Here is a 26,571-nt window from a genome sequence, read left to right as displayed (position 1 = left end):
TCCATCATGGGACAAGAAACAACAGAAGCGCTCATGTAATGTGGCCACCACCGTCAATGCAACGATGTTGGCGAATGCGCAAATGACCGCCAGAGATTAGAAGGAAGAAAAGAGGCTAAGAAATGAATGACCAGAAGTAAATGCAACGGCATTGCTTGCCCATAATAACAATCGGACATCAACGAGGGACAAGAAATTGAAACAGAGCATCATACTCTTACGCTTAAAAGGCATGCCGAGAAAAGAGATTCGTCAGTAATCTCAACCGAAATGGGAAAGTAGAACAAAGGCTGGAATGGCCCCGCAAGGAATGAACCTGCAAAGACCATGCGGACTGAATCGTTCATAATGTGGATCAATATGTACAGAATTAAAGTGAAATCGTTGAAGTGGCGGAAACTGTTCATGACGGCTGATCTTCTCGAACAGCCTCCTCGTTCAGCTTCTCCTTGTCTTTCGTCCTCCAAAAATGCATGAGACGGCTGATACGACGGCTCTTCTTCTTCGACTTCTCGAGGACATCACCAGGCGGCTTTTCCTCGTAACTCAGTTTGCTTCTCTCGCCATGAGGACCACCAACGAGTTTGGATAAACTAGCCAAGCTTGACCTCTTCTGGCTGTGAGCTTGACTGCTGCGGCGATTGCCGGCGGCAGAAAAAGAAGCCGAGCGGTCAGTGGAAAGTCGAGAACGATGGAAGAAGGTGCCTGAGAACCGATTCAACGTATTTGTTGTGGTCGACACACTGCTGGTCAAAGACGGCACATCATCCACTGAAACCTGATGATAATCCACAGATGGATTGTACGATGGGTTGGAGAAGTTGTGATCTGTTGTCGAAGCTGTTGTGATAGAGCGAGGAGCATCGGAAGAAGACAAAGTGAAGTCCGGAGACGGGAAAGAAGATTGAGATAGCGAACAGCTACTCTGCAGGGAAAATTGGGGTATGGTGCCAGTGAGTTCCAGAGGAGACGTCGCCGGCCGGGTGTCAGCAGGCAGAAATCTTGGTGAAATCTCAGGACTAGGGGGAACTGGCGGTTTGTTCGGCCAATTCTCGTGTTTGATGATTTCTACGGGGCTCTTTGGGTGGCTTGTGAAAGGATTCTTAGCACTGTGGAGCTGGTCAACAGCCCTCTCATGCGCAGATATTCCGGGATCCCCAGGGGTCTCCTGGCTTGCAGGAGCAGAGGTGGAAGCTTCCGGCCCTGTTTCCTCGTTGTTCTGGATGCCAAGGCCAGCTCGTTCTGTGCTGGATCCGGCATCCGCTGACCTTCGAGTCAACGTGTCGGAGGTGGCCTTGCTATGCACCGTTATCTGGTCCGAATTATCGGGCTGTGTGACGACATTAGACTTGGAGGCTGCCTGATCTTCTTCCTTTGGTGATTCACTAGTAGCCGCCAAAAAGGCGTCCTCCTCTTCCTCATAGAAAACATCAGGATTTTCCAGAGTGGAGGAATTGATAAGGCGGTTGTTGAGAAAACTGCGATCAAAAGGAGGCATCTCCGGAGCACTTTCTGCACGTCGATGATAGCGCATTTCAGGCCCGACGAATTCACCGCGTCGTCCACCACTGTACATACGTCGGGATACAACAGAAAACCCATTCCCGACAACCCTATCGGCACGCATATCAGGTGTGTTGAAGGGTCCTAGAGCTGCATCCAAGTCGATGACTGGACTGAGAGCATCATCCTGTACGCCCTGCTCGTAGAAGCTCCTTGGCTTCCAGGAGTCTTCGAATGACGGCTGCTCCAGGGCTGCCCGGCTCGATTCGGGGGCGTTGGGATTTGTGGGAGTGCGGATGACAACGATGTTATCATCGTCAAAATCGACATCCAGCCCCGAACCAAGATCAGAGTTGGTTCTGGTGATGACCGGTGGATGAACTTCAGAGTTTGTTCCTCCAGTTTCCTTCTTCGAGTGATGCCGCTTGGCCTTGCTGCGGATTAATATGGAGCCTGCCCAAGATCGTACCTTCTTTTGCCTCTTCTTAGTCTTGGATCGCCTTTTCTTCGAGGCACGAGGTTCAGCTGAATCATCATGGTCATCGCCAGATGTATCCGAGCCTGACCCAGTGGATGATGAACGCCGAGAAGAGTTCATTGAGTGACCGTCGTCACCAATTCGATTTTCCTTCCCAATAGCTGCATCAAGAAGTCCAGAAGACAGACTTTTGTAGACTCGAGAGTGTCCAGTAGCAGAGGATGGTCGCTTCATCTGCGATACATCGCCAGAGACCACATTTCCACCAAGATCAAACATCAAGAGCGCATCGGCAGTCCTGGGTCTAGGGGATAGCTTTTCAGGAGCAGAGGACGCCGCCTCATTAGCAGCGAGAAAACCATCTTTACCAGACTTCCCGCTATTTCTAGCAACCGGCTGTGACTGGTGGGAGCCCATGGGTCCAGGACTTTTCGACTTCACTGGCAAAACTGGTCGTCCACTAGCAGGCGATCGATCTGGTGACTCATTGTTAGCCCGATTGGGCGAGCTTCCGGCGAATGGAATCTGGGGAGAGGCTGGAGGTGTTGGTCGACTCAGAGGTGTCGTTGGGTAGGAGACGGGCCTGTGTTGTTCCTCATGTGCGCCGTTTTCACGCCTTGGGTCTACTGGTGTCGGCGGTGTACTTCCTGCCGGTTTCGGCGCAAGTGCTTTAGTTATTTCTGCAAGATCTACACCAGAGACCGCTGCTGATCGTCGATGGGCATGGTGACGTCGTCCGGGCCCACCTGCACTGAACCCAGGGCCAGGAGCAGGGAGTTTAGCAGGACCTGGCAATGAGTTTTCATCGTTGCTCTGGCCGGTCTCTGTCCCTCCCGAAGTGACTAACTGATCTCCTCCGATGAATTCACTAGGTCGCCGACGGTGTCCACCAGCTCGAGCCGGGGGAACTGCTGATACTGAGGATTGCGTGCCATGGGTCGATCCAGGGTTGAAGGAGAAGGCTGGCAGAGGGGGAGGAATTCTGATTCTTGGCTCAGGCGCCGCGGACGGCTGGATATTCGGGGTTTCTGGATCGCGAGCCGGAAAGACGAATGGTGGGTTGGGAAGAGGCGCGGCCATGCTTAAATTGCGACGGCTGTGTCGGCTGGGAGACTGGCCAGGAGAATCGAAATGCTGAGACAAGGCTGCGGGTGACTGAGGTGGCAGAGGCAGAGAGATCGAAGCCATGATTAGCAGTGGACAGCACTACCTGCTGGTCAAAAAAACAATCCGCCCAACTCCGTGAAAAGAAGATATCCACAGTTAATTGATCCGGATGCACAGGGACCTCCAGACCAAGTGACTTTCCTTCGGTGTAATGGAAAGCCTGGCGATGTCTGGAGGTCTTCACCTTCGCAAAGACACCATTGAATGTGTTGAAAGATTCCACAAGCTCGAAGGCGACGATCCCAATCAAAGTCAAGTTTCGGTCTGCGAGATACAGAAGAAAGGGAGATAACGAAGGGAAATAGAAGTGGAAAAACAACTCCTAGGGCTGCAGTTCCAATATCCAACAATCGAGTCGATTTAAGTAAGGCGATATGCGCAGTGAGTTCAAATCCGACCGGAGTTGTTGATGACAGCGCAGATCTGAATTGTTGTTTGGGTTAAGGAGCGGACGGCCACAAGAAGGGCCAGAGGGAGAAATTTCGAGACGAGAAGAAGAGGAGGGGACGGAAAGAGGAAAGGAGAAAAAGGAAGCGAGAGAAGGAGAATGAGGGAAGTCAAGAGGAGATGGAGATGGAGATGAGGATGAGGATGAGGATGGGGAAGTAAAGAGGCGGGAGTAACAGACTTGGTAGAACTAGCAGACTACAGGAAAAAGAAAAGACGAAGATGGAGCAACCGACGGAAACCAAGGAGGAGAAGGCTGATTTGCGGGCGGAGAGAATGACGGGTACCTTAGAGCGAAGGCAGCGAGAGAGAGCCAGGAGGAGAAGGGCGAATGTGTGGAGGGCAACACACACTGATTGGCTGTTCTGCAGGGTAGAGTGGGGCCCTGGTGGTCCAAGGACAGTTAGTAACTTTCCTTAGCGTAATTTGTACCTGACCTGACCGGTTCAATACACGGTATTACCCGCTCCAACCGATCAGAAACCCACTTCACCAGACAATGTGTGACAGGAAAATTAACGAACTGCTGCAATACAGGTATCTGACAGGTCTACAGAGTACGAGAATCAGCTGCCTATTATTATTATTATTATTATTAGGTTCTAATTTCCCATGATTCATAGATATTCGAACTAGACTAGCTGGGTATTATTAAATATTCATGAATAATGGTCCATCATCCTCCGACTTAAGAACCTAGCAGACAGGAAACCAAGGTAGTGAATGATGAAGCGGCCCCAGTTGGCTGCGGTCGCTGGGACCGACCGTTGCTGAGCCCTTGTTCGGTTCTTGCATCTCCGGGACAGGATCTAGAGTCCTTGAGGACCGGAATGAACAAGTCAACATGTGAGTGTCATAGAAAATTCTCTTTTGATTGTGACTGGAACATCTCCAAGGTGAAAGCGTCATGGACCCTGCGTTGCCACTGGGTGTACGAGTTCAACCCTGGTTAGGGGATAAGACACGGACGCCCTTGAAAGTCTGCCAAATCTTATTAAATCACCCGTGGTTTAATCTTGTTATTCAGCAGACATCATAATAATAATCAATCAATAATAGGTTCAAATTGTTCGGGATTCGACTATGGTTTAGACTAAATGCATCTCATAATCAAAAATTGTCAATAGCTGCAGTTCCCACTGTAACATTAATATTAACCATGATCATTTCCGAAGTGAACACTCGGAGAAATCCCTCCAGGCACCAACTGCATTAAATGCCCGTTCCTGACGGCGTATCCAATCAGCAGTGCAGACAGACGAGTTGAAATCTCCCTAGTCCCATGAAGGTAACCTTGAACCAGAAATGAACTAGTAGTACGGAGTAGTAACCTTACAATGGTCTAGTGTATTTTACCAGGCACATCAACAATAAGATGGTGATCCGGTGATCCCTGCTTTGCTTGATATCGTTAGTTCTCACAGCCTCTTGAACTGCTCATTTCTGAAGGACTCGGTTCCATAGAATGGCCGGATGGCTTGACCCTCGATGTGGCGTTCTTATTCCTAAGATTATGACACGCAAACTGTACAGCTGGAGACAAATATATCACTCTCAATTTTGAAGAAAACCGACATGGGCTAGATGTTGAGCAGCCCCTTGTTGGCGGGTGGAGTATGAGCGGCTACGTAAAGGTAGTACGTAGATATGGCGCATCTTTGCGGATTGCGGACTGCTTAAATTCGCCGTTATGGATAATCGAGGCAAGTGTCAGGCATTTGGCAATTGACACATTCCTGACAGATATCCTGATAAATCCAAACTATGGCGGCCCCTCCTCCCTCCTTGGCATAGTACCTCAGGCTTTCAGCTCTATTATAAAGTACAAGTACTCATCTTTCTAGGTAGATATCTATGTATCCATGTCAGCAATTGCCAAGGTATAAGGCAAGACTCATGGATAACCTGTAACAAATACAAGAACTGCAGATTGATAGCCTTGTCCAGAAATTGCTTCTCATGCCATGGTCAACTACAGTGGTGTGATGCTCCATCTTCGAGAGATATTAGAAATTCTCTCCAGACGCCAGGATGTGTTTCCTTGTCCATTTGTTTCATCTCTAGATAGCGCAGTTTGATCATCAATGCATTGTTTATCTGATTCTATTTCGGGAACAAAGCAGGCACGAATTATCAAGCCCACATTCGAAACATACTGGAATTCTCAATCAATCGCTTCAATCGCATCACTGTCTCAGACCCCTACAAGACTGCGGGAACCAAGTCATTATTGATGCTTATCATGCCGCTGTTCGCGTCGCAAACATCAAGGAACTGCATCGGCGCTTAACCTGCGTACTCGCTTTGTGATACTTATCGTTACTATTTCTGGTTACTGATAGAGTGTTTGTCACTCTGTTCCCCGCAGCTACTGTACTTGTGCCCTCAAGAACCTGCATCCGATAGCGAGTTGCGGGATAAGTCACCCTGGAAAGGCAGATACCGCTGTCAACATCCCGCAACTGCGTTACGATCAAACAGATTTCCTCAGGCAATGGATCCCGTGGATGGATAAAAATGATTCTCACCCAGGTTTTAACTATTCTCCAGTAATTACCCCAGCTTACAAAACAATAGTCGATGGGGATATTCCCAATAAGCCACGTTGCATGCAAGGGTCTTTCGTTATGGATATCTTGGCTTACTTTCGATGTCTCATCGATGTATCGCAGGCAGAACTATTATTGGATTTACCAGTTGGACGATTCAGATATTGATCCATGGTTATGTCAGCGGGAACTCTTCTCTGACCTTGGAACCAGTCGGCGTCTTAATCCACTCGATGAATGCTCTACCCAGTAGGGCCAGTACAACTGTACAACTTCCGGATCTACCGGTTCACACAAAGACGATTAGATAAGGGCTGACATCCATATGCAAAGCAACCTAACCGGCGAAATCCGGGAGCGAATCTCAGCCCTATGAGATGTCCCATGGTTACACTGCAGATAGGTGGGCATTCTTTTGTTAGATCGAGATTACCGCTTTGGTGTCGATGATCACGGCGATAACCTCGTCGCACCTAATAGGTTCTTAAAGTTTGTAACAAGCATCTGCCTGGACAGCGCCACGATGTTGATCCTGATCCTGATCCTGATCCTGCACCAGGACACTCTTGTTATCCTCCTGCGAGCTGACGGGTACGTCCAATGCAGGGTTCCTCCAGAAGAAGTTCACCGGTTTCAACGAGACCGTCATTTTCTCCGCCGGCATGACGGGCCAGTCCTCAACGCGGGGGTTATGCGTCGTCCCGAACGTGTGCCAGATCACAATATCCTCGTTGCGCACGCTGACTGGCACCGGTCGCGATCTGATCCAGGAGGCGATGCCCTCTCCTCCCAGTGACTGCATCGTGTGCTCGCCTGCGCTGTACCGCTCCTCGTCGCTGTATCTGGTTACCCAGACAGCGTGGTCGGCAAATTCAGAGCGCTTGAAATGGTAGGATGACGGGTGCGCCAGTACCATTTGCGAGTAGTGCGGAACAAGCTTGTAGCCGACTGGTCCGCCGGACATGGGGTTCTTGACATTTTCGTTGATGATCTTGAATACTCGTCCTCTGCTGACGTCAAGATCCAGCGGCGTTTCGGACTCAACGATGTGGTTCACAGTTGTGTATCCCACCCCGAAAGGGTTATGAGCGTCGGGGTCGTTGAAGGGCATTGCGTGGGATTCCTCTACCATCAGGGAGTTTTTGTGCCCATCAATAGCCGGGTCGATTCGCAAGGAGAAGAGGTGCTGATGGTACGGCGCCATGACCCCGGGGGCCACAATGGTTCCATATGGCGCTGTCTGGCCCAAGTTGATGGGTGCCGTAGATAGAATGCCTGTTGCGCGGACCTCGTAGTTGACCGACGCATCTTGAGTGAAGTGAAATGCAAATATGTACTCGTAGTTCCCGACTGTGATGATCGTCTGCAACACAAGGACGCGCGACCTTGTCACCACGGCATTCTGCGTCCGATAGTTGGTGTGCTTCCACAGTATGCCGTCATCAATTTCGTGGCAGCAAACTACATTTGGTAGAACTATCGGGTCGCCAGCAGAGGTGTGATGGTATCCATCAAAGTATTTGATATGGCCTAAGCAATCACACCCTTTTCATCCTTGTTAGCATTGTCTTGCCATCAATCCTACTTTGAATGAATGCCTACCCAGCTTGAGGTTATTTGAATTCACACCGGCCAAGTTCGATCCAAGGTCGAAAGCAGCCTTGCGCGGATATGGGGCACGGCTGTCGCCATAGGGGACAAACATCTCAGATAGGGATAGTCTGTAGAAAACGCTCCGACCATCATAGGTAATATCGTGGAGCGTCAAGCCCTCCCGCTAGAGAAGGCACACAGTGTCAATGTGAAATCAACGGCTGCTCCTGGATGGTGACTCACATAGTTGAAGCCAACTCTCATCCGCCACTTCTCCCATGTGAGCAGATTCCCATGGACCTGAAACGAGGGCCCATCTGGCTGGACGACCTGGTACGGCTTGGTTGTAGTTCGCCTCTCGGTGACAAGATCGGGATGATATTCGCTGGTGTGGTGGATCTTGTTCCGATCAAACGGCTTAACACCGACCTCACTGACAAGCCCAGTCTTGTCGTGCTCACCCAATGGTAGAGACAGAACTCGTTTCACCGTAAGATCGCCCGACATCTCCACGCATATATCTAGTGGATACGCGTAATGGTTCGCATCACCATGGTTCCCAAGACGCATATAGAAGTAACACTGTACGGAACGTCACTACTACACTCTCCGAAGTGCACAAGTACTATACCATGATAATTCGCTCCGACATATCGTTCATTCCGTCGGTTCCATACGTCCAAGGCTCAATACACACGACAGCCTCCTCGGGGAGTTCCAGCAAGCGAATAGCCTCCTGCACCTCGGCCGAGGCAATACATGCGTTCTCAGCAGCCTGCATCTCATCCGTGTCGACATAGGAGTGTCTTCCCGCGAGGTCTTTCTCTTTTGTGATCTTGCCCGTGTCCAATTCAAGATGAACCTCGCGAAAATCTGCTGCTGTGTTCTTGTAGAACTGAACGAACGCACTCCGCTTTGGAGCAGTGATGTCCCGTTTGCCAGAACGCTCTGCTTCTAGATATGGTATCATTAGAGCTTTGGGAGGCTCCAAAAGGGTGACTACCCTGAAGACGAGCTTATCGCTCGGATATGCATTGTTCAGATAACGCACGGCCTGAATCATCAGCTCACATTGCACAATAGCCGCGTTTGTGAAGGCACAAACTTACCAGCGATATCTCTGCCGGAGACAATGGATCGAGGGGATGCGGCATCATAGCCATGTTGGTGAGCTATTCTATCAATAAATCTGGACCGGTTAACGCAATCGACGACGGGAAACCCGAAGTTGGAACAACGAGCTATACTGATGGGAAGGCATGGCTCTTTAAAGTCCATGGACACAGCCAAGCAGTCCGGCGCAGAGCAAAACCACATCATTCCACCGCAACTGCACCATCTAAGGAACTCAGAATACGCTGAACCTTTAGAGGTAGGTTGATGCGGAGTGCCACATCGATGGTGACTGATAGGTCAACACCTCCGATAGTCAAGTGCCGTGATAGGATGGGAACTGGATGCTTTATCAACTTCAACCTTAGAGGTAAGGATTGTCAATGGCAATGATGCTAGAGCTTCTGGATAAGGTAGTCTATACGAGAGGAATTCAACACAATTGTCGCATTGGTTGTCAAGCAGCAAATGTTCTCGGCGGATGTGAGAGCAAGATGCTTCCCCCGGCACCCCGCCTCTCTTCTTTTGCTTCAACAATTTACACGTAAGCTGAAGAATAAGGGAGACTTGCTCTACTCACACCTGATAATTTACGATGGTATACACCTCGCGAGCGGCACCTTGTTGAGCTTGATCAGTCTAGATCTAGGTCTTGGTAACAGTGGTGCCAGAAATAATCAAGCTTCCACCTTTGGCCCCGATATTTTTTATACAGGCAGTGAAGGAGATATACATTGAAATGAAATAGATAAACATAAATCGTGAATGCAACGTTGCATGCCCGTACAATAACGCCAGTCGCCTGGAAGACGATGCTTCATGTTCCGATTTGCCTTACGTCTCAGTGGCGCTTGGCGAAATTGCGAGTATGACGACGAAAGAGGCTACGATCAGAGAGGCCGCAACAATTGCTACCAGAGCAACACTTCCACGGCTCGCTGGAAATTTACCCCTGATGATCCAGTACTGACTTTCAAAATAGCGGTGGAACCCAATCAGAAGAATCAACAGGGCTATTCCAATGAAAGTCGTTCCGAGGGGTTTGCCGATATTCCGCAGTCGTCGTGATTCAGATGTGACTCGTATTGTTGCGGAATCATAGAACGGGGGTGAAAGGAGAGAAGGGAAGGCTTGAGAGGATACGTTGGAAGATGATGCGGTGGACGCATTCAGGCGGAAGAGCTGGGTCACTGCGATGCCAATGGAAGCAAAAGCTAATGAGGTTCTCAACCAGGCCAAAAACGTGCGTTCTAACGGCCATAGACGTTAACGAATGCTACAGACTGGAGGCTTGAAAGAGGAGAAAAAGAAAAACTGAGACGTGAAGGCACACCTAATGCAAGATGATCTCGAGCGACGCTTCCCTTATTTTCGAGTTCTACACTGCCATATCTCTCCGCCAGCCGAGTATACCACGCGACATGTGAATCGTCCAAATCCGACTGAGCGTTTGATGGATCGGTGTTCCCTCCATTTCGCTGTGCTGAATTCTTTGCAAGACCGTTGCCAGATCCGGAATCTCGATTTCTCAGGCCATCGGTCGAACTAGATTGCTGCTGTGCGGAGTGCCCATTACTTACAGCTTGATCAGCACCATTACTTGCCCGTGGCAGCCCTGATGGAGACATGCGTGCTGAACTGGAGGTTTCGGATGGAGAGGTTGAAGAGCGATGCGTTCTAGTGGCCACTCTGGCGTGGGATACAGTCAGATCCGAGTGGTCCATGATGGCGTGCTCGCCAAAATGCAGGACTAACAGTAGGCCAATTCAATATTTGCTTATTCGAAAAGGCACACCATCCACCGCCAGATGCAGATATATCGACCGTTACTTCTCCAGATTGTCATTCAGATTTCGCATCGACCATGGCCAGAGGTGCTGAGAAGACGATGGAATTGGTCAAAATCCTGCGTGATTCCTTCCCTCTTTCGCATTTATACAGCAGACTGCAGCTGTCCTCCCGTCTGATTCCTTCAGCTTGTCTTTACGCAAACAGGGTTAGTCTAGAGAGGTATTGGCTGATCACATGGTTACTGGGGATGACGCTAGTCTGCTTATGGTAATGTCGTCATGGTCCTTTTTTAGCAGGCGGTGTGGCGATGCCGCTTATCTGCTGGCACCATTTTATTTCGTCGTCACTGCTACTTTACAGTCAAGTGATTGCATTCTGGAGTCACTTGCCAGCATTTGACAGAACCAGATCGCTCTTGATGCAAACTTCTACATGATGGCTTCTCATGCGACTATTTCGTCTCCGCCAGCAGGATCCAAGTTTGATTTGTCCAAGAAGTTATCCGAGCTGCGAGCTAGTCGCAAGTCTCAGTCTGGCCCCTCGTCCAGAGAGCCCGCCCCGGTGACACCTCGTCTCCCCAGCCCACCAGATCTATCGACTCATACCTATGCACGGCCTGTTCGGCGTATTCTGTCACGGAAAGACCACGAGACATTTCTTGCGTCGTCGACCTACACTCTCGTCGTCGCCTTCATTTTCGCCCTTTCTGATTCAGTAAGAGGACGTGCGGTTACAGATAACAAAGGCCAACCTGCCTCCCCCAACATCTCCAGAATTCTATCCCTGATAGATAATATAAGACAACTCGTTGACAAACATCCTTCCATTGACCAAGGCGGTTCAAGGTTCGGTAACCCGGCTTTCCGCGATCTCTTCGATGATGTGGCTGCGCAGAGTGCGACATGGCATAGAGACATCATCGGACTACAGAATGCGGACGCCATAGATGAAGTATCATCATATTTGGTCCACTCCCTGGGATCGCGGGATCGGTTGGACTATGGTTCAGGACATGAATTGAACTTTATGATGTGGCTATTGTGCCTTCGACAGATGCAGATGATATCGACGGCAGACTTTCCAATGATTGTTTTCAGAGTTTATCTCGAATATATGCATCTTATGCGGCAGGTACAAATGACTTATTACCTGGAGCCTGCTGGCTCGCATGGTGTCTGGGGTCTGGACGACTACCATTTTCTGCCCTTCCTCTTCGGTGCCGCCCAGCTTGTGGATCATCCGTACATCACACCGTTAGCGATCCACAACACAGCAGTATTAGACGAAGAAGGAGACAGATATATCTATCTGGATCAAGTGCGATGGGTAGACAGCGTGAAGACGGTCAAAGGCCTCCGGTGGCACAGTCCCATGCTGGATGATATCTCCGGTGCCAAAAACTGGCTGAAGATTGAAGGAGGTATGAAGAAAATGTTCATCAAGGAGGTTCTGGGCAAGTTACCCATCATGCAGCATTTTCTATTCGGCAGTCTGCTGCCCGCTGACCCAAGCATGGGAGAGCGCACGGATGATGCGGAGGATGACGACCTCCACGACCATGGAGATGGTCATCCTCACGCCCGTCACACTGATCACTTTGGAGATTGCTGTGGTATCAAAGTGCCGAGTACAGTGGCCGCTGGAGCCGAAATGAGGAAACGAATTGGCGGAACAGGTCTACGACCGATTCCTTTTGATTAGCATCTACGTTCATGACGAATAACTACAACCTACATTAGATCTATCAATGAAGCGAACACTTAAAATGCTATTTTCACCCAGGAAGTAGTGCAGGGTATTCCAGGCGTTTTGAGAAATCCAGTCAAGAAGCGAATCAATTGAGCAAGAGAACTCACCATATCCTATCCCAAGCAAGCCCTTTCAATGACGCTCCCTCAAAGTATAAGGTACCTACCAACACCCAACCAAGAACAGCAGAGACCAGGCGCCAGAAACCCACGAGGAACGATGGACCCATTCACCCCTCCATAGACAACGCAGCCAAATCGCTCTTCAACTTGGTAACATAATTATCCGCCCTCCTATCATTATCCCTCTGGAGAATCCGCTCAAGCGACATCTTCGCATCCTGCAGCCGCCGTTCGAGGACCGTCCCAGCGGCCTTGAGCACCTCCTCCGCCTTGTTATCAGCCACAATTACTTCCATCAGCATCCCCTCGTTGGGCGCCTCGCTCCGAGACGACCACAGAGTCGTCTTCTTGTCGCGGAGCTCTTGGATCGCCGTGTGAAGGATTTCGCTTTGGGTCAGTGGGTCGCCGTGCAGGGGGAAATGGACGTACCAGGTGTATCCTGTGGGCTCTTGGCCTCGGAGGTATCGGGTGAGTTTGAGAAGGCCCATTTTGCTCTCGTTTGGCTATGATTGTGATTCGATGAGTTTGTAGAGTGCTGCGAGCTGTAATGTATTGCTGGTGCAATGATTGAGGGTGGTGATGCATTCAAGGCGCTATTTATATACAGTGAATGAGACATCTAAATTGAAAGTAAAGGGTGCAGTATCAGACATGCGAGAAAGAAGTCTTCATAGTTTGAGACCACACGGGGCTTCCGTGCATTATCGAATCTGCAAGATGAGTCTGGGCCTTCAAGACAATACCTTTGTGTACTACCTGTGCTCCTCTCAATGATTCCTTTGTAGTTGCTCGCAGTTAAGGTCTTAGGACTAACGAAGCGCAGATGGTAGTAACTGAGGCAAGTTGCCTGTGCCTGTCTTTCCGAAAGTTGGCTTCTCATTTGATGTCTTCAGGACATTGCAAAGAAACAGCTTTCTATTCAGCCATTCCAAAACTCCAACGCAAAAAACCCACAGGAAGGATATTCGCAAAAACCCATTCGATCCATATCTAAGCTCTTTCTACTTCCCTCCTGCATCCTCCAAACTCAAACTAGCCAGGCACTTCTCTGCCAGCCTCGTCTGCGTCCTACTATGCATCTCCATTCTATGAAACTCCAGATGCCGTTGAGCAATACGGTACGCCGCACGCCGAATTGCCCCCGGGTCGGAGTACCGAGCCTGGACCTCAATCATGAACCCGGAAATGGTATTCTCTAGGTTACGCGAAGAGTAGATCTCGCAGCGGCCGGCTTGGATGGCGCTGCAGATGGCGTCGAAGAGGATAACCTTGTCGTGGGCGTAGCCGGAGGAGAGCGGCACATGGACGTACCATGTTGTAAGGGTGTCTGCCGTGAAGAGGTCGTCTTCTCCGTCGGAGAAGAGGCGTTCCATGATCGTCCTGGGGGATTGTATATTTGTATTGTAGAGAAAAGTCTTGGGGGGCTTAAGGTAGAGATTGGAATAGTTGACGCATGAGTAGGGAGCCACGATGCGGCAGAAACATCGTCCTTGAGACTTTATACGGAAACGAATTGAAGCTCAATACAGAAACGGATCCCAAGATTGAGATCAAACAGAGCATTGAGGTTTCAAAGAGAGACCGCTCAAGATGGTATGATATCAAGAGTCCAATGAGGCCGTCATTGTACCCTAGTATTCAGCATGGCAGGAAGATACCTTTGTGTGGAAAGAACAGACATGCAGTAACTAATGGATATCTCCTTGCTGTTGAGTTATCAAGCACAGCATCCTTAGACATGATCATCCTTTGTCCAGATCATGTTGTCCTCCACCAGACAAAGAGAGCGCAAACAAACAAGGAAGGCACACTTCCAGAATCCATCTTTGGCATCATGTCTTAAATTTGGAAACAGGATTTCTGTGGAACGTTTTACTTACTATTCCTTCCATCCATATCACTTCTATAATGACCAGAGTCCCTGAATCCAAGTAGAAGAAAACACGCTAAGCCAAAAAAGTAAATAATCACATGACCATCGACATCTACAACGCCTTATCCACTTACAACACCCCATCATCACCAGGACCACGCCAAAGTAAAACATATTATTGACCATATAACTCTCGCCAACGAACACATAAGCCACTGTCTTGGACGTCTAAAACCCCAACAAACCAAGAAGAAGCTCCAAATGGCCCCCGGCGACGAATACACAGCCGGCGGGGGCGGCAAACTCAAACTCAAAGGCTCCAAAGTCAGCGACGGCCGAGTAGAAAAGAAAAAGAAGAAGTCCAAGAAGAGCAAATCCGACAACGATGGTGAGATTGGCTCCGCACCGCCCGAAGCTAGACACCCAGATGAAGACGGGAGGAGCGAGGACCACCACCCGGACCATCACACACCCCCAGATGATGCGGGTGCAACAGTAGGCAAGACAGAAGCGGAAAGGAAGTACGAAGAGGCGCGAAAGAAGAGGGTACGTATCTCATTCTGCCTACAGACTCTATCCACGCTTTCTTTGGCGGTGGAAAGGTCTACGAATAAGGGACAAAGCAGCTGATATCGGAGTAGCTCTTGGAACGTCTAAAGCGGGAAGGAGTCAAGACTCACAAGGAGCGAGTGGAGGAGTTGAATAAGTATTTGAGCAAGCTGAGTGAGCATCATGATATGTATGTGCTTTTCATTTCTTGTTCGCTTGTGAAATGGCATGGACTGACATATGTTGCTATAGGCCGAAGATTGGGCCCGGTTAAATGGAATTTGGAGACCTTTTTCTGTTGTATATGTACGCATCTTATTCAGTAATCTTGGTTTTCGCTTCAATTACTTCTTCATGGATTGCCTCGAGTTCTCATTTCTCAAGCTATTGGACGTAGCATGGGCCACTGCTCTAACGTCGTTGAGCATCATATGACACGAGATCAGGTTGAGCTCCCACTGGCCCAGATGCCTGGGATTGCTGGCGCGCTATGCGGCCTAAGCTACGAGGGTAGCTGCCTTAGTTGCCTCACTACAGCCTATCCACGACTCAAGGCCATTGGCGAGCTCCCCGAAATCGATGAGATTGGTGTCGACTGTACAACCAGTTATGTGCGACACCCAAGCGGGGAGACGACAGCAGGTCCGAGCGGTCTACTCTACGCTGAAAATTATGACTGTAACTGAGGAAGAAAGGAGAAACCAAATCGTCTCAGTTGTAGATAGAACAGTAGTCTATGGATGGCTGAACACGATGCCGTATCCGCGCAACAAATCGATATTGAAGATTGTAGTGAATCATCAAAACTCCAATGTATAAACGCCACGCGTATCAATGATAATGAGATGGACAAACAACCATCAAAAATAAAACCCAAGAGAGTATCTCCCAACCCAAAGTGCCAAAAACAAAAAAGATTTGCAGAATGTGCAGCCGACAGGAACAAAAACGAATTCGTTGATGCTCAGACCGGCCAAGGTATTAAATCGAGTCACAACACCGCGCTAAACTCAACGGGCTTAATCGACTGCGACGTAGGATGAGATGTGGATAGAAAGAATTGTCGAAGGCGAAATTGAGGGAGACGCGAAACCCGTCCCAGGTTCTTATACGCCCTTGATGACTTGGGTACGCTCGCTGTTGAGCTTGTCGGCGTTTCGGGCATGAGACTCCTTCTTGCAGTCCTCTAACCCCGTACAGGAGTGAGCCTCCAGCATTCTATGTTTCGAGCAGTAGTGTCCATTGCAAAAACTGCAGTCACCGACGATCCGCTGAGCGGCTTCCTTGCACTCTTTGAAGTTGCAGCGAGGCTTGCGGGGCGCCATTTTCATAGAAAGTTGATACAAGAGCTAGGTAAGGTGGTTGCAAGGAAGAGGTCGAGGAAATATATATCGACTCGGTTGGATGAATGCAGTCAAGAAGGATTCGAGGAGAACCGTACGGACGGGTAGGCGACGAGGTTGAGAGTAGAGGCGATTGATGGCGAGGTCGCGGGTAAGATAAGGAGGTTCGAGAGCAAGGGTAGGGAGAAGAGTAGACAGTTGAGGAGTCAAGTCGATAAGGAGAGAGATAAGAAGGAGGAGGAAGTAACTGCTGCCAGCGGCTCGGCTATATATATGTCTTTCAAAGAGGATCGGAAAGCAGACCGATAATCGGAAAGCACGGGAGTGGAACAATAATAGGTGGTATCTAGTGAAAGGATGGATGGGGGTTGAGTTTTGCTGGAAATTGAGGTGGCAGTGAGGCAAAAAAAGAAAAGTCAATTTGTACAAACGGATACAGAGACAGGAGGCGACGGGGAAGGGATCGCCTTAATAATTAAAGAATGGATGGAGCCAGATGATGCTGCTGATGAATAATATTACCTTCGTTAACATGGGAAGAACTGAGGAGAAACTGGAAGAGAGGGATGAATGCTGAGTCACAGTACCCAGCCAGGTAGATAGGCTAGATTGCTTCATTTGGAGACATCTACGTAGGAGGTTGTATCATAGTAGTACCTAGTAATTATTCATGATACTGATAGTACAGAATAGTACACTAGTGCTGCCGCTGATCCAGGAGGGCTCCATTTTTCACTCTACTTTTGTACATATTGAATTGCACACTTACTACTAGTGATCTAGTGTAAGTACTTATAGCTACCTGATGGAGGCAAAATCGGGGGTGGAGCCTGAGGCCTCTGAAAAGTTACAGTTTCCAAGTCCCAAGTGTTCACTTGCCCGGCGCACGAGGTCGGTTTGCCTTCAGTACCACACCTTGCGATCATCTGGGGCATCATCGGCGTCCTCTCGAGGTTGCAAAAGGTCTACAAATCATTATGTTACCATCAAGAGTTGGCGAGATTAGTGCTGTAGTACTCCGTAGGCGAGGCAATACTCCGTAGATAGTATTATTGAGGCCAGTGGCTCTTCATTACGCAGTACTCCGTACTATCTATTAAATCATCGTCTGGTTCGGTGTTTCACAGAACCAAGAAGGCTTTCAAACACTAGACTAATAGTACAAGAAAAGGGGAAAAGATCCAAAAGGACAGTTCATCTCTACAGGATGTCGACTGAATGAGCAAGTCACTCTCCCCTTTCCGCTGGGCGAGGTGACGACTCCTGCGGAGTACCTTATGACCCTTATGACCCCTATGAATGCACCGACCCATTCTGGGTTCAAACTACGCATAGTTATCTATTGAATAGCGCCTGCTACTGAACGGCACGCAAGTTATCTCACAAGTCAGATCGTATAAGGCAGATCCTGGCTATGACTATCATTTCAACATCACAAGTCCACAACAATGCAGGGCAACTGCTGGAGCCTATGACGGAGCATCCCGAGTCCACCTGATCGGAGTCGCTACCTGTTCGATACAAGCCGTTCGGATATCAGCTATTATTTACTATACTAGCTGTTTTTCACTGCACTGTATTAATGTCTCTGGGATTAAGATTAATCAACTGATTCAAGTGACCGACCGAACCGATGGCGTTCTTCATTTTGGGAGTATCTACTGGTCGGCCTTCTCCGCACCGACAATGAGTCACGTGAAATACGTGTCCCAGCACTCAGCGACTCGAATGACCAAAAAGAGCATCAAACTAATGACTAACTGAAAATTGAGACTAGTCTGTATAACAGGTCCAGCAATTGTGCATATGTTGATAAAACCCAGCATGAAAATGGGCTTTGTCTGAATCGCGTGCAGATTGCTTGCGGTTGGCGCAACTCGATGAAACTGCAATGGTGCGGAGTAAAAGCCACTAGCCATCTCTCTAGCTATCTTCAGGTTGCTAAAGTAGCTACTTACCTCGGGAAGACGAAGACCGCCAATGATGCAAGTATCCTTGGTTCTCGCGACAATCAACCTCTTTTTCCTGGAAGATGACCAAGTTGCAACACATGATAAGCTGGGACTGGGTGTCATTTTACCATCTTAAGTCGGTTGAAAACGCCACTAACTGCACTATTGTAGCTGCCTACATCTGGCCTGCAGAGATAGCACAATATACTTTTGAGTTGGCGGATGTGCGTGGTTCCATTGAGTTAGACGGTTTTGATCCATTTGATAAGAACCAAAAGCGCCACGTTACCCCGTTGGCATATTTACCTTAGCGTTCACAAGGTAGATAGATAGGTACCATAGTCGATACGGGAGTAGCGGACTACCACTGCGATACCCAGTGCTCGGTATGGAGCACTATCAGGTACCTCGTAGCGCTAGCACTCGTTGGACAGCTCATGACAATTTTTGAAACACGACGGAAAAATGAAATATGTGAAGAGAACTGACTCAACCATCTTCCTTGGGCACAACCACCCACCTCCTCCTGCAGTATTTCAGAACCCCACAGTCGCAGCTGCCGCCCATCCGCCCAGCTCAGGATAAGACATAGCCCATTTTTTCGTGTATATTTGAGATATCATATCCAGTGAAAGGGATATGCTCCCGCGCTCTCTTTTGAATACCGCCCACACGCCAACTATTCCACCCATATCAGATTCATGCAATACGTGGTTCTGTATAGTCGATTGATTCCACAGTCGTCAAAGTACCTAGAGCATGTGGAAAATGAATGATGCACGTACTTCGTGGTCCATGCGTTGTCAATCATAGTTGACGACGTTGGGCTCATACACTATCTATCTGCAGCACTAACGCCTCGCAGCTGTAAGGCTTACGAGTGTAAGGCGCAATCGCTACGTCCGTGCCATGCACTCTACTACTACATCCGTATGCAGCTCAAACTCCCATTAAGTGGTCCCCCGGGCCTGAAAATGCTGGACATTCGATGTCGCATTATTCGTCTCTATCTCCTCCTATAAAGTCTTACCTGAAACCTTTTCCATGGAGGAACGCCCATGATCAAGAGTAGGAGTATTCGCAAGGATATAGCAAAGTAAAAGTAACAGTAAACGCCTCTTACCAAAGTTCAACCCATCAAAAAAAGCCATAGCAGCAGCGTAAGGAAATCAAGAAGCAACGCCGATTTGCAGAAATTAGCCATCCACTACGCACTGGTCGTGATCACACCCCCATCTCCTTCTCCTTGCCCGCATCTGGGTCCAGATAGTCTTCTCTTTCTGCTGCCTCATATTCACCTACAAGGTCCATCACCACAGCCCGCGCTTCGTCAAATTCGCCAAGACCGTCCGTAAAGGGGCTCTCCTTCTTGTACTGTTCCAAAAATGCGTTTCGTTTCCGCAGGCGGTCGTACTGTTGGACAATTCGTTTGAAGAGAGTGGCCACTGACGTGTGATTCGCCAGCATCAGGCCGCTAACGCGGTGCGTGTTTTGTATGTATGGAGATTTCTTGGTCAGGGCGACTTGGATACTAGCCGGACCCCAAGGGATGAAGGATGCCAAGCGTCGCTCGCGGATACGCAGCAAAGACTTGTGCACATCTGTGGGATCTGCTTCACCCTGGATGATGTTGAGGATACTCATGTAGCAACTAGACTTGCTGGGGTTGATTGAGACCATGCGGTTCTTCGGCTGCAGCAGGCGGCGCATAACGTCTAGAACGGTGGTCTTGCGAACTGTCTTTGCTTGGTCGACATTGTCACCGGTAAAGGGTGTATATGATGTGATCAGGAAATGGCTGCGAGGTGTGGGGATAAGAGAGGCGATGATTCCAACAAGATCATTGTGCATGTAGCCGGGGTAACGGAGGGTGGTAGTAGAGGCTGACATGACGGTGGATACCTATCGAGAGTGAGCTTCCTTTGTATCCGGTTTAGTTGAGCAATAAGGGAGACTCACAAGCTGATTCGTCTGCTGGAACGAAGGCTCTTGCACATGAAGTCTGTCTGCAACAATCCTCGAGAGTGCACCATTGTCGAGAACAACCTGACAGTGACTTAGTCCTATCAATTGGGTAATACTGTAGATGGAAACTTACCACAGAGTCAGCATTCTGCGTCAGTCTCCTCATGGCTAGCAGACTGTTGTACGGATTGACCACGACATCCGCGGACTGGGTATCTGGGAAAACCGAGTATGTCTGAATCAACTTCTTCGGAAATCGGTCATTCATCCGCTCTAGGATGTAGCTACCAAGTCCCGAGCCGGTTCCTCCTGCAATCGAATGCAGGAACATGAAGCCCTTTTACGACATACCAGATTAGCACAAAAATACTCATATGCGATCGCCAAAAATGTCCGATCCCTTCCATCTAAGTGTCTCACCTCTAAAGAATCACTACCGTCCGCTTCTCTGTCAATCATGTCGAAGACCTCCTCTTGTACAACCTCGCCGGCGGCGTAGCCGGCACCCCAATTGTTCCCAGCACCAATGCCTTGCTGACCGATGAAGAAGTTCTCGGGATTGTAGATATTCTTGTAAGGTCCGCTTTGTATTGAGTTCAAGACCTGTCCATGCAAGCTCAGCTCAGATCAGGAGAGAAATAAATCGCAGCGCATTGGTAGAGGGTGAATTCGTACTCTTGGCTCTAAGTCCAGAAGGATCGCTCGGGGGATATATCTGGTATCATCGCTCTGATTTCACCAAAGGTCAGCTCACTCAAACCAAGCTCCAAGTCCGACACGCCGCACAAAGGCTCTTACCTGGTAGAAGAAGACATCCTTGCGATCCCCGCCTTCTGTCGCAAACTCTTCCAAGTTCCCATCCTGGCTAATCCCGTGCTCAAGGCAAAGCTGTTGCCAGAATTGACTGCCGACTGTACAAAAATCCAGTTAGCGGGATCGTGGCGTCGCAAGAGTGTCATGTCTAATGAGGTTGCGGACGGCTGGTTTGCGTCGCTCGAGATTCATACCGTTGTTGCCGCACTGGCCGGCTTGAATCGTAATTATTTCTCTGAAAACAACTTGAGTATTAGCTGGCTTTATCTCACATAGAGGATCAGATAGAATAATTGGGCAAATCGTGGCACATACCTGGGCATCGTTTTTCTTGACCACCAGAAGTAGTCGAGGTTATAGCCTACGCGTAGCGCGTTTTGGCGGGGAATCTTAGCTTGGAGGTGGACCGCCTCAGGTACACAACGTTAGGTAGCTATCAGTGGTGTCTGAAACTTTCTAGAGCAATAATGGAGTCATAGAACCAAGATTGTAAAGTCGATCGATTCCAAGTCGGCCATTAACTGGCACCGTGTATATGAATGATTAAATTTCTTATTCTATCCTGCTTTTTGGATGTCAATGTGCAAGCTGCTTTCCGGTCCACGTCTTGAAGTAATTATTATGCTAAACCACAATCAACATCCCAAATCTGAACCATGGAAAATCACTGAACGTCGTGCAGTTGACCGTGGCACGCCATGGAGTATCATATGCTGCATGCCTTATATGTTCCAGGAAAAGACGAAGTACGCCATGCTCAAGTGTCTCAAAATCCCGCCTTGCAAGCAGTCACAAGCATACCGGCCCCGGCGACTACGCCATCAACTATCCTCACTCGTCGGCCTTGTCGTTCACCATATGCCCTGATACATCCATCCCGCACCGCTTCCTCCATGCCTGACATTCCCGCACAGCCCATGCAAATGGCACTTAAAGGATACGACGTGCTTTTGATGAGGCTCTCTGTCGCATCGCTGATTCTTCTCCTCACCTCTTCGGCAGGCGTAGTATGTAATTCTCCGGCTGTCAATCCAGTGGTCTCCACACCCGCAAAGCGAGAAGTAGAGCCGTTGCTGTCGCCAGAATTCACGATCATCTCTGTGAGCGCTCTTGTCAGTTCGTCTCTCCAGATGCTGCCAGTGGTAACTATGCCGAATGTATCTTTCGCTTGGGATTTATGAAGGTTTGCATCTCCTGTCAGATGGAAAGAGCTAATGAGGGAGAGAGAGGTCAAGACACTAGCTTCGAATATGCCTGTCACATATTTCTTTCGGTACTCTGGTACTGCGGAGTCTCTTCTGGAGGACGTCTCCTCAAACTCTGTGATCGCCTCTTTCAGCATGCCGACTAAGGGATGAGCCGAATAACATGCCACAAGGAATGCGTCGTATCTTGGGATAAGCGGTTCGACAAAGGGCCTGCAATGCAAGGCTGATGTGATAGAATCCTTTCCCGAGTCGATGCTAGGCACTCCGTTGATAATGCGCCCATCCGGGAGTGTGACAGACTCACTGGAAGGTGCCGTGAAGTAATCAAAGTAGATATCTGCATAGTCCAAGCGCTCTAGGATGGGTTTGAGTGCGTTCGTCATGTGGGTTGAAGTGTTTGGGTTGATGATTAGGACCGAGAAACGGTTGTCGTTCGGTGCAGCCATCTTGGAGCAGCTTATTGCTATGACTTGACCTGGACTTCGACGCTGACCCACTCGGATCCGATGTTCGTTGCTATAAATGCGATTATGCTGTATAACTTGGGGAATTGGATGTTCCGACGGGATGGGGTTTCCCAGGTGTCTGCAGCAATGTGCCTGGTTGTCCCTCCCCACCGAGACACTAGTCCATGCCGAGGATCGAAGACTTCATCAAAGATCAAGTAGCTTCCAAAAGGCGGCCTTTAAGGTCAATTAAGCTTAATCGGCTTCTTGCAGTCATGCTTTGTATTCTCGATTACAATGTTTGACTCTGCCCACTCTATGACGAGATCAAATGAGCAGTGTTCCAGTGCGGGGTAAGGGAACCATCTATTCATTCCACCATAGTCGAGAGGTGTTTGAGGCCTCGTATTCGCATCGTATCCCCTCTTTAGCGGGCTACTGTGGGTATCATTGTCTTGCATGTGGACATGGGATTCTGTATTATTAATTAAGAATGTCAGAGCCTGAATACAAAAAGCGACAATGACCCCGAACCTCGTCATCCCAGCGGAAGGTACACCTGACCTCGGTATTCCATCAGATTCCACCTTCAGCCTTTGAATATCACCCACTACACTCACACTCGATTCTCAGAATGCCTTTGGTTGTGCCATCCGCTACGCCGAGAGTCATCCTCGGCTTGATGACCTTTGGGCCAGATGAGTCCGAAGGTGCTCGCATCACGTCACTCGACGACTTTAACAAGTGCTTGGATCATCTCCAGCAGCAAGGTTACAATGAGGTTGATACTGCGCGAGTCTACGTGGGAGGAAAACAAGAGGCTTTCACAGCCCAAGCAAAGTGGAAGGAACGTGGACTGACCCTAGCGACGAAATGGTACCCTCATACCCCCGGTGCACACAAACCCGACGTTCTTCGTGAGAACCTCGAGCGTTCTTTGAAGGAACTGCAAACCGACCAAGTGGACATCTTTTACCTGCACGCCGCGGATCGATCCGTGCCTTTTGCTGAGACTCTCGAAGCCGTCAATGAGCTCCACAAGGAGGGAAAGTTCGTGCAGTTGGGCTTGAGCAATTACACTGCTTTTGAAGTTGCGGAGATAGTTATACTCTGCAATGAGAGAGGTTGGGTTCGACCCACAATCTACCAGGCGATGTATAATGCTATCAGTAAGTATCCTCTTGCTGTGACCTAGATCTGTCTGCTATAAGGCCCCGTTCAAAGTGTAGTTACTGACGCCAATAAACACAGCGCGCAACATCGAAACGGAGCTTATTCCCGCCTGCAAGCGCTATGGAATAGACATCGTGGTCTATAATCCGCTGGCTGGTGGTCTGTTCTCTGGCAAATACAAGACTAAGGACATTCCTGCGGAAGGAAGATATAGTGATCAGTCTTCACATGGAACCTTGTACCGGGGACGTTATTTCAAGGACGCGACATTCGACGCTCTGCGGCTGATCGAGCCTGTTGCCGAAAAGCATGGGCTAACCATGCCTGAGATTGCGTTCCGCTGGATCCATCACCACTCCGCGCTCAACATGAAGGATGATGGCCGCGATGGTGTCATTATTGGCGTGAGCAGCCTCGCGCAGTTGGAAAACAACCTCAAGGATATCCAGAAGGGCCCCTTGCCTCAGGAAGTCGTCGACGTATTGGACCAAGCCTGGTTGATTGCGAAGCCGACCGCTCCAAACTACTGGCATCTCGACTTGAAATACACCTATGATACCCAAGCGGCCTTGTTCAAGCCTAAACCGAGGGTGTAGCTCAACCAACCACCGTATCTGGATTATACATTGCCCTTGTTCAATAGATATCCGCAATTCACTCGTGCAACCTTTCTTTGTGATTTTCTGTACAGCATCATCTTGCGTCTGCGTCTGATACTTCCATGTAGCAATCTGGAATATCGTCCATGTACTTAAGCCGTCCGCCGAAAATGAACCAAGCAAAGTCCTTCGGATCACGGGTAAGTTTCTGGCGTCATCCGTTCCACCCGCTTTGCTTAGAGCAAAGGAGGAAAATTGAGTCCAAGGCAAAGGATCGAGGAAAGATACCAAACGTGTGAACACGACATAAATTCCTAACTTTTGAAGTTTCGCCTCAGCCATTCATATCTCCAGTCCAGGGTAGGCAGTCCCGATATCGTCATGTCGGCGTCGGAATTTCGGTCCGTTGTGGATCGCCACGTTTTTTTGCCCTGCAAAATTTGGTAACAAGCCCCATCTCTTGTCTGAGATTGGATTCTAAAATGCTGATAGATAGCAGTGTGGCCTATTTGCCATTGCAATGGTAGACGTGCCAAGCAAACAGAGGATGAATTTTCGCGGAAATCGCTGGCGCTCACTGGAGCTTGTCTCCTATGAGAACTTTGGTTGAAGACCTGATTGCAGTATGTCCGTGCTGTAAGGGACATGCATGGGTTGACAATGAGCAAGACCATCAAGTCTTGTCGCACCTCACTGCCGAGTCTCTTGAGTAGCAGCCGGCCTACCAAAGAAGGAGGCCAAGACGCAGGCGCAGCAGAGGCCTCACCTGATACGCTTCCTTGCCGCTCCTCTCTTGATGAGTACCGGTTTGCAGAGCAACACAGGGGCTGGAGACGAGTCCTGTATAGTTTCACACCATCGTACGTCTCCAATTCCTTCAAAGCCGGCTTCCCTCAGAGGGCCTGGTTAACCATGAGGTCTCTGGAAGCTACTAACATTCGTATCAGGTGGTTTTCCGTCGTTATGGGGACTGGGATGATTTCCACCGCCCTGAATACTATTCCATATAATAGTTGCTGGCTTTACTGGATCTCGATCGTCGTCTTTGCCCTCAATGTCGCCATCTTCGCCGTATGCAGCATTCTGAGTGTGCTCCGCTACACTATGTACCCGGAGACCCTTAACGCTGTCTTCAATGAACCTGCTCAGTCAATGTTCTTGAGTACATTCCACATGGGACTAGCGACTATTGTGAACATGGTCTGCTTTGTGTGCGTCCCGGCGTGGGGCAATTGGACGAGAAATTTCGCTTGGGGCTTGTGGATGGTTGATGCTTGCCTTTCAGTTATCTCCGCACTATATCTGCCATTCTCACTGTAAGTTTGCCTATTTGTGAGTGCGTGCCGCGTTTGACTAAACGAAAACAGAATGGTTTCGAATGTCGATGCACAGCTCTCCTCGATGACTGCGATCTGGCTCTTACCAACTGCGAGCTGCGTTGTGGCTTCAGGAACTGGTGCAGTCGTTGCAGACCTCCTTTTGGATCCTAATCATGCTTTATTGACTATTATCGTCAGCTATGTCCTATGGGGAGTTGGCATTTGTTTATCGATGATCGTCTATGTTATCTACTTTCAACGGCTTACTGTGCACAAATTGCCGCATAAGGGAGTTATCATGAGCGTGTTCTTACCGATGGGACCTTTGGGGTCCGGCACCTTTGCGTAAGGCCCCAGGATGAGCTTCATCATGATCTACACCTAACCCGTCATATTTCAGGGCCATGAAACTTGGTACAGCTGGAAAGACTGTTCTATCAAAGACTCAAACGTTGAATGACAGCTCTGCCGCCTCGATAGTTTACGTTGCAGGCGCAATGACCGCACTAATCCTCTGGGCTTTTGGTCTTCCTTGGCTTTTCTTTGCCTGCGCATCGGTCCTGAAATCCTTGAGGTTTCCATTCAATATAGGTTGGTGGGCTTTCACTTTTCCAGTTGGTGCGTATGCGATGGGAACATGCCAGTTAGGGAGGCAGCTGCCTTCTGCATTTTTCAAGGTCCTGGGAACGGTAAGTTTACACAACCGATCGATGTTGCAATCAAAGTCTAAGACTTACATCAGGTCATCTCGTTAATTGTCGTGATCCACTGGATGGTCATCTCTGTCAGTACACTCAAGGGAGTCGTCTCTGGAAAAAT

General features: G+C 49.1%; 10 protein-coding genes across 10 annotated transcripts; 4 read left to right on the top strand and 6 right to left on the bottom strand.

Annotated features, from left to right (window-relative positions):
* Positions 1-403: 403 nt before the first annotated feature.
* Positions 404-3,169, bottom strand: Aspvir_008705 (putative cell wall proline rich protein; the record flags this gene model as incomplete). Its single annotated transcript, XM_043271873.1, has 1 exon — positions 404-3,169. The coding sequence occupies one exon, from the start codon at positions 3,167-3,169 to the stop codon at positions 404-406; it is 2,766 nt and encodes a 921-aa protein (XP_043127808.1).
* A 3,459-nt stretch (positions 3,170-6,628) lies between these two features.
* On the bottom strand, positions 6,629-8,900 carry Aspvir_008704 (amine oxidase; the record flags this gene model as incomplete). The annotated part of the gene is made up of 5 exons (XM_043271872.1): positions 6,629-7,674; positions 7,747-7,921; positions 7,981-8,319; positions 8,369-8,791; positions 8,847-8,900. 5 exons carry the CDS (start codon positions 8,898-8,900, stop codon positions 6,629-6,631), a joined length of 2,037 nt encoding a protein of 678 aa, XP_043127807.1.
* A 784-nt stretch (positions 8,901-9,684) lies between these two features.
* On the bottom strand, positions 9,685-10,574 carry Aspvir_008703 (uncharacterized protein; the record flags this gene model as incomplete). The annotated part of the gene is made up of 2 exons (XM_043271871.1): positions 9,685-10,100; positions 10,184-10,574. The coding sequence occupies 2 exons, from the start codon at positions 10,572-10,574 to the stop codon at positions 9,685-9,687; spliced, it is 807 nt and encodes a 268-aa protein (XP_043127806.1).
* Positions 10,575-11,073: 499 nt separating this feature from the next.
* Positions 11,074-12,342, top strand: Aspvir_008702 (serine/threonine-protein phosphatase 2A activator; the record flags this gene model as incomplete). Its single annotated transcript, XM_043271870.1, has 1 exon — positions 11,074-12,342. One exon carries the CDS (start codon positions 11,074-11,076, stop codon positions 12,340-12,342), a length of 1,269 nt encoding a protein of 422 aa, XP_043127805.1.
* A 277-nt stretch (positions 12,343-12,619) lies between these two features.
* Positions 12,620-13,000, bottom strand: Aspvir_008701 (uncharacterized protein; the record flags this gene model as incomplete). The annotated part of the gene is made up of 1 exon (XM_043271869.1): positions 12,620-13,000. The coding sequence occupies one exon, from the start codon at positions 12,998-13,000 to the stop codon at positions 12,620-12,622; it is 381 nt and encodes a 126-aa protein (XP_043127804.1).
* Positions 13,001-13,513: 513 nt separating this feature from the next.
* On the bottom strand, positions 13,514-13,885 carry Aspvir_008700 (uncharacterized protein; the record flags this gene model as incomplete). Its single annotated transcript, XM_043271868.1, has 1 exon — positions 13,514-13,885. One exon carries the CDS (start codon positions 13,883-13,885, stop codon positions 13,514-13,516), a length of 372 nt encoding a protein of 123 aa, XP_043127803.1.
* Positions 13,886-14,646: 761 nt separating this feature from the next.
* On the top strand, positions 14,647-15,208 carry Aspvir_008699 (DUF1754 domain-containing protein; the record flags this gene model as incomplete). The annotated part of the gene is made up of 3 exons (XM_043271867.1): positions 14,647-14,931; positions 15,027-15,124; positions 15,187-15,208. 3 exons carry the CDS (start codon positions 14,647-14,649, stop codon positions 15,206-15,208), a joined length of 405 nt encoding a protein of 134 aa, XP_043127802.1.
* A 4,245-nt stretch (positions 15,209-19,453) lies between these two features.
* Aspvir_008698 (gamma-tubulin mipA) lies at positions 19,454-22,661 on the bottom strand (the record flags this gene model as incomplete). The annotated part of the gene is made up of 7 exons (XM_043271866.1): positions 19,454-20,131; positions 20,189-20,275; positions 20,328-20,531; positions 20,615-20,797; positions 20,870-20,923; positions 20,993-21,105; positions 21,809-22,661. 7 exons carry the CDS (start codon positions 22,659-22,661, stop codon positions 19,454-19,456), a joined length of 2,172 nt encoding a protein of 723 aa, XP_043127801.1.
* Positions 22,662-23,295: 634 nt separating this feature from the next.
* On the top strand, positions 23,296-24,430 carry Aspvir_008697 (aldo/keto reductase family protein; the record flags this gene model as incomplete). The annotated part of the gene is made up of 2 exons (XM_043271865.1): positions 23,296-23,830; positions 23,913-24,430. The coding sequence occupies 2 exons, from the start codon at positions 23,296-23,298 to the stop codon at positions 24,428-24,430; spliced, it is 1,053 nt and encodes a 350-aa protein (XP_043127800.1).
* A 663-nt stretch (positions 24,431-25,093) lies between these two features.
* On the top strand, positions 25,094-26,101 carry Aspvir_008696 (TDT family transporter; the record flags this gene model as incomplete). Its single annotated transcript, XM_043271864.1, has 3 exons — positions 25,094-25,293; positions 25,381-25,749; positions 25,801-26,101. 3 exons carry the CDS (start codon positions 25,094-25,096, stop codon positions 26,099-26,101), a joined length of 870 nt encoding a protein of 289 aa, XP_043127799.1.
* Positions 26,102-26,571: the final 470 nt, after the last annotated feature.

Source organism: Aspergillus viridinutans (genome assembly GCF_018404265.1).
Source record: "Aspergillus viridinutans IFM 47045 DNA, scaffold_7, whole genome shotgun sequence".
Classification (NCBI taxonomy): domain Eukaryota; kingdom Fungi; phylum Ascomycota; class Eurotiomycetes; order Eurotiales; family Aspergillaceae; genus Aspergillus; species Aspergillus viridinutans.
This window is presented reverse-complemented; position numbering and strand designations above follow the sequence as displayed.